Below are 6,961 nucleotides of genomic sequence, written 5' to 3' on the forward strand. Positions count from 1 at the left end.
TATAAATATATAAATATTTCCTTTATTTTAAAATTTTAGAATAAATCATCTGATAATAATCTCATATTTTATAATAGCATACTTTTCCATACTTTAATTTATTATATATATATTATATACAATTTAAATGAGCCTTTCAATTATTATGAAAATTAATTACATATCGATTTTTTGGTATGTGAAAAAGTTCATATACCAAAAATATTATATTCAATTTGAAATTAAATTAACCTCAAAATTTTTAGTTTCAATTTCAATTTTAATTCAATTTTTTAAATTTACCATTTTAGTATTCTTAAGATATTGATATTTATTATTTGAATTTAATAGAAAAGTTGAATTTTATATAAAATGACAACTCTAAAAGAAGCATTAGAAAGATATCCACCCAGTTCACCTACGACTTGTACATTAAAAAAAAATAGCGTTTTAACACAACCGCTATGTCCAAATATTCAACCACCTATTACTGGCACTTCTGCAGTTCATTTTCAAATTGCATATACTTGTTACGGGTATGTTAATATTTATAGACATAATATTTAAATATTATTTAAATATATTTAAATAATAATATTTTGAAAAATACATAAAAAAATTTTATTTAAATATATCGAAAAAATTTGTATTTAAATATAAAAAATATAAGATGATTTTATAAATATTTTTTAGTGTTAAATATTTACCCTGTTATTATCCACGGCCAATATGTTGTCCAGTACCAGTGATACCACCACCGAAAGTAAAATGTTATGGAAGATTAGTCGATCGTTGTGGAAAACCTATTTGTCTATATTTCTGATATTATCCTGAATTGTTTTTCTATATATTCGCATGACTCTAATGTATAGTTAACAAAGAATATTTATTAACATGTATATAATTTATATCGTTAATTTTTTTTTATTTATTATATGATGTAATATATAAGGTTTTCCATCTAAATTAAAAAATTAAAAGGATATTTTACTTGAAAAATAATTATATATACAGAAATTTTAATTGCATTTTTAATATCTATCATGTCTAATATCTATATTTATATAAATTAAATATAGAATTAATTTTATAATTCTAATTTATATTTTTTATATTTTTTTATAATAGATTTTTATGCATACAGTATCCTGTTTTTAAATATTATATAGATGAAATATAGGAAAAACTTAATATAATAATTTAATGGAAGTTTTTATCTCGTTTTAAAATAGACATAAATATAAAAAAAATAAAAATTGAATTGAGTTCTGTTAAAATTTTTAATCAATATATTAAGCAATAACATTAATCAAATATCAGCGCCGAGATTTTCTTAAATGTATAAATTTTTTAATTTATAGAGTAAATATAAACAAGGAAAGCTAATAATGAAGAAAGATAGAGATAAAGTAAAAATTCAGGAATCAGCGCCATCTCCAGAATGGAGCAAATGAAATTAAATAAGCAAGGATAACAAATATTAAGAAAAAGATAGAGATAGAGTAAGAATTGATTATTAGCGCTATCTCTCGAATGCTAAAAATATTTCTTTAAAAACAGGATAAGATAGAATAAGAATTGAAGATTAGCGCCATTTTTTGAATTTAACTTTTAAAGAAACTTTTGATACTTGTAAGATGACGCTAATGATCAATTCTCATATTTCTCTTTTTTTTCTAATATTTGCTATCTTTATCAATATATATGTTTCATTTACGCCACTCTAGAGATGGCGCTGATTTCACAATTTTTATTCTATCTCTATCCTTTACAAATTATTATTTGCTTTCTTTGTCTATACTTGACACGTACTATAAATAAGATACAAATTAAATACACTTTATTTCCTTTTCAAGATTATAATATATTTTTATTTTTTGAATTTAAAATTTTTATAAAAAGTAATACAATATTCTAATAATTCAATATATAATGAATATCAAATATCAAAATATCAAAGAATTGTATGAATATATTATGTGAATATATTTACTTTAAATAAAAAAAAAAAGAAGAAATCGATTCAAAGCGAATTTATTTACGAAATATACAAATATAAAATATCTTTAGATCAAATTCTTTCAAAATTCTTAATAATACGAAGAATTATATATCTGAAATATAAATCTGAAATATTCTAAATTGCACAAAATTTCTACTTTTGATTAAACTAATTGTATGATATTTAAAAATATCGTAATATATATTCTTGGGATTAATTCTGTTAGAAATAAATTCATTAAATAAAAATGTCTTCTTACGAAAACACAAACCGTAAGAGCACTCTACCTCCACGATGTTACCATTGCAAACCTTCACCATTTTATTGCCCGAAATATGGCTGTCCACCCCCGCAACAATATCCACCTTCAAAATGTTGTTGTCCTTCTCCATGTCCACCTTTCGTATGTTATATATATAGTATAAATTAAAATTATATTTTATATTATATTATTTTCAAAAATATATTTCACAATAAAATCCTATCTTTTTAATTTTTTTATTTCTAGATATGTAGGCCACGACCAGAACCTCCACCAAAACCACCAACCCTGTACATTGTAAATTGTTTACCACCTCCTGATCCACCAATTCCTAAATGTACACCACCAAAATTAGTTCCACCACCATCATGCGTACGTTATTGTATCACTGATATATGTGGAAAATCGTGCTATTGTCCTCGCTACTTTACTGATCCTCAGTGTATGAAATGTTGTTGACTATTGAGAAGACTAAAAATTATATTGTATTTCGTATTTTTAATTATTTTACTGTATATAAATTATAAAAAAAATGTGAGACTTTGATATTGTAATAACATATTGTATAACATGCAATGGTATTGAAAGCGATTAATGAAGATAATTGTTTATAAAAATTTATTTATTTGTTAAATTACATTCTTTCTTATAAATTTTCAAATAATTAATATGTAATAATAATAATAACTAAAAATGAAAGATGCAAATGATTTAATATTTTATAACCAAACTTGCGTCAAATGTCAGTCAACAAAAAGTAACAAAACAAGAATCAATTTTAAAGAAATTCGTTTATATGTAACTTAAAGGGATAGAAGACATACGTATATACAGAATAAAATGTTAGAAAATCCGGAAATAATCGGTGAAAGAGGAGAAGAGGAGGCAAATCCTTTAGGGGTAAATACTTCTTATTCTAAATAATAATAGATTATTATATTAATCTCCATAATATCCTTTTTAAAATTACATATTTATTCGTTTATTAATCTTATCTTCCAAATCTTTCTGCAGATCTAATTATATCCCATAAATTTTAATCATTCAAATAAAATTGTTATTTTAATATAAAATTTAATGAACTAAGGCTAAAAAATTCTTTTTATTTTGAGAAAAATGGAATGAATAATGAAATAAAGTATAATATAATTATAGTTATATGAAGGTGAACGAAATGAAAAAGGGGACAGACACGGCCGTGGCAAAGCTTTGCTTCCAAATGGCGATATGTACGTCGGTCAATATTGCAAGGGATTGAGACACGCTCGAGGCTTGTACGTGTTTAAAAATGGCGCTCGATATGATGGCGAATGGCGGCAAGGTGTAAAATACGGCCAAGGAACATTTTGGTATCCTGATGGAACGCGATACGAGGGTAAAAAAATGTTAATCGAACCACATGTTTACTTTTATCATTACATTACATTATTTTTTGGAATTTTCTAATTTAATATAGTTTTTAAACTGCAAAAAATAAATATCAGAAAAATTTCATTTCCATATCATTTTTATACTTATCTGTTTCAAATATCATTTTTTAAGAATTTTTTGATTTTTTTTAATTTTAGATTCAAAAATATACTGGATATCTTATACAATTTTATATTTTTCATAACATTAAGAAATATTTTAAATAAAAGTTGAATAGTTTCTGCATTTTGATATACCTGCATTATTAATTTTTTTTGTAAGTGAACGCATAGAGAACTTGTGAAGATCAATTTTGTTTTTTTAAAATAAAATCATTTGTTTTTTAATACACAAATCAATATATCTCTAAAAAAATATTACACTATATAAATCGAAAAATTATTAGTTCAGAAAATAATAACAAATATCTCTCAAGGTTTTTTTTATTTATAAAACACTATATTATTACAATATGCATTAAAAAAATGTATGATTTCATTTTGAAAAGCTTATTATAATTTCCTTTTTTCACTTGTATCATAGAGTTAAAACTTAAAACTCTATAATATAAATCTTTTTGAAAATAAACATTACAAATTATAATAATTATGCTATACAAAAAGAAAAAAGGAAATGTTTGATACACTGTGTGCAGATTAGCTCGTGTTCCGCAGGCGAATGGAAACGTGACACGAAATATGGTTTTGGCGTGTATTACTACATAAATGGGGACGTTTACGAGGGATCTTGGAAGAAAAATCTTCGACACGGTATGGGATCTTATCTTTACGCCAGTACGAATACAAAATTTATGGGTACGTGGATTAAGGATCGCATGCAAGGACCTGGACAATTAATTCATCCTCGACATCGATTCCACGGATTTTGGGAACTCAATTTGGTAAGAAATTTTTGCGAAATTATGATCTTATGATTATTAAAACATTATTGTTTAAAGAAATTATTGAGAAAATATATAATCATAGCCTTATGGTCGAGGATGCTTTACTTTCGAAAATGCTTGCATGCAACATGGACACTATGTGCACGTGAAAGATCCTGATTATGATGAGACAAAGGAACCTACCGAGGTGATAAAATTAATTTCTCAAAACTTGATAGAATAATTTTCCAATTTATTATATGATTAAGGAAACCAAATTTAATTTTTTTTTGATTTAATTAAGATATCAATAGTTCTCTTTATATTTGTGCATGACATAATAATTTTGATATAGGAAGTAGCAGAACCGCCATCACCAGAACCTACTGCGATAGAAACTGAAGCAGAAACGGATGTTACAGGGACTGAGATTACAAAACCGGAAGTTAAACCTGAACCTTTTGAACCACCTCGTTTGAAAAAAGGTATCATTGCGTTGTGGCGTGCACGTTGTATCACACCGTACAATCCTGATTTATTACCTCCTGAACCAGTACCATTGCAAGAGGAGGTAAGAACATATATATAATTAATATATATATATATAATTAATTTTTTAGCACTGCAAATTTATATAAAATGATCTAAAAGAAAAAATCGGATCTTTCAAGAGATCAAGATCAAATTTTTCTAAAAATTTTTTAGAAAAAGAATATTCAAAATTAATTTAATTTTAAATAATATTAAAATAATTTTAATACAGAAAAAATAAATTTTCTAAAAAAAAGTAATTGAGAAATATTCAATTGTAAGAGATCTAAATTATTCCATTTTTGCAGTTTTAAGGGTTAATAAGAATTATATAGAACTTGTATCTTATAATTCATTTTATTTATTTACGATATTATTAACACGGTATCTTTTTAAATCGTTTAATTAATTATCTAAAAGGGAAATTGTGATATCTTACATTATTTAAGATTATTAGAAAATTATTGAATTTAAATTTTGAAAGTGTACAAAAAATTTATAATTATATATATCTATGCATACAACATGGATGGATAATACATAGATTTTGGAAATCTATGTATATATCTAAACATGTATTAAAAATTTTTAAAATACATTTAATTACATCTATTATGATTTATTTTAAAAAATGGCAGGTTGTTTCTTCTTATTTTCTTTTTAAATAATTGTTATTTGTATATAATCATATTATAAATATCACTTTTAAGAGAATTTCGAAGAATTAATTTAACACATCTAAAATATACAAGTATATTATCTAAAACATAATACATAATTATTATTGCATTATTAATTTTACATTATTTTGGAAATATTGAATTCAAGAATTAAAAAAAATTTTAAATTAATCTCTTAATTTATAATTTTTAGATATCTGTAGATTCACTAATAGATAAGTGTTCAGAGGACTTATCAATAGCACCAGAACAATTCTTGAAATATGAAGATGAATATGAAGGTGAAGGGGAAATCTATTATGAAGATGATTATCCTATACCATCTCCTAAAATAACTTAATTAGAAGAATCAAATATGAACATAATTTCTTTCCTAATACGTTAATTCGAAGAATTAAGAAGAAGAATTAAATATTTATATGACTCAATTTTAATTTAAAAAGTGTTTAAAAAGTTTATGTAATTCAATATCAATTATATGTGTCTTTCAATAAAGAGAAAAAATTGTAATAAATCTTAAAAATGTAAAAATTCATTATTCGCGAAAATAAAATTTATCTTATTTTATATACAATATAATCATGTTAAATAATATCACTATAACAGTTATATATTGTAACAGGAAAAATGTTACAGAGATTCATTCAAATATTCCTCACAATTAAAATAAAAATATATAAAAAAATAATTATAAAATATAAAATTATATTTATATGTTTACACGCATGCGCGCATGCAATTACATCATTCATATGGTTAGGCAAAAACGCAACATGTTTTTAAGCAGTTTATTTAGGAAATTATAATAACAAATGTGCGTATGTGCCCATAATACGAGACAATGTAAAGAACGTATTTTACAGGCACGCATAGGTCTTTGTTCGAAAGTTTCATTTGCAAAGTATTTAATGTGTAAGTGTATGTATATGTAAGTATGTACGTACGTGTAATACATTAAATATCAGCAACAAATAGAACGAGGGTATGTGTTCATAATATTAGCTAAGCGTACGCTCAAGATAATTGCAGTCTATTCAGTTTTAATCGAAAGATCAATTTTATTATAATAATCATGTACTTAAATACGCAAGAGATTTTCATGTCCTCTATATCCTCGAAAGCGCAAGCTCGCTCGTATCATTCGTTAAGGTTTCTTTTTTTTCTTTTTTTTTTCTTTTTTTTTTTTTTTTTTTTTTTTTTTTTTTTTCCCTTTT

The 6,961-nt window shown here is 24.0% G+C and overlaps 3 protein-coding genes and 1 long non-coding RNA gene across 4 annotated transcripts in view; 2 read left to right on the forward strand and 2 right to left on the reverse strand.

The window, feature by feature from the left end:
- The window catches only part of LOC102675227, a 3,265-nt gene extending 2,445 nt beyond the window's left edge, over nt 1-820 (reverse strand). The window contains exon 1 of the long non-coding RNA XR_421498.2: nt 687-820. This is a non-coding gene — a long non-coding RNA (uncharacterized LOC102675227). The remainder of the gene's footprint in view (nt 1-686) is intronic.
- A 1,250-nt stretch (nt 821-2,070) lies between these two features.
- Nucleotides 2,071-2,822, forward strand: LOC102674959 (small proline-rich protein 2D-like). Its single transcript, XM_006614000.2, has 2 exons — nt 2,071-2,384; nt 2,490-2,822. The coding sequence occupies exons 1-2, from the start codon at nt 2,229-2,231 to the stop codon at nt 2,700-2,702; spliced, it is 369 nt and encodes a 122-aa protein (XP_006614063.1). The 5' UTR covers nt 2,071-2,228; the 3' UTR covers nt 2,703-2,822.
- Nucleotides 2,823-2,826: 4 nt separating this feature from the next.
- On the forward strand, nt 2,827-6,312 carry LOC102674823 (radial spoke head 1 homolog). Its single transcript, XM_006613999.1, has 6 exons — nt 2,827-3,143; nt 3,399-3,618; nt 4,328-4,554; nt 4,640-4,744; nt 4,892-5,107; nt 5,941-6,312. Exons 1-6 carry the CDS (start codon nt 3,084-3,086, stop codon nt 6,085-6,087), a joined length of 975 nt encoding a protein of 324 aa, XP_006614062.1. The 5' UTR covers nt 2,827-3,083; the 3' UTR covers nt 6,088-6,312.
- Nucleotides 6,313-6,785: 473 nt separating this feature from the next.
- LOC102674687 overlaps nt 6,786-6,961 on the reverse strand; it is a 3,300-nt gene continuing 3,124 nt past the window's right edge. Inside the window, exon 4 of the mRNA XM_006613998.2 lies at nt 6,786-6,961. This exon is cut by the window's right edge and continues 1,603 nt beyond it. The gene's annotated coding sequence lies outside the window, so the exon portion shown is untranslated.

The sequence above is a fragment of the Apis dorsata genome, unplaced genomic scaffold, assembly GCF_000469605.1.
Source record: "Apis dorsata unplaced genomic scaffold, Apis dorsata 1.3 scaffold_168, whole genome shotgun sequence".
Taxonomy (NCBI): Eukaryota; Metazoa; Arthropoda; class Insecta; order Hymenoptera; family Apidae; genus Apis; species Apis dorsata.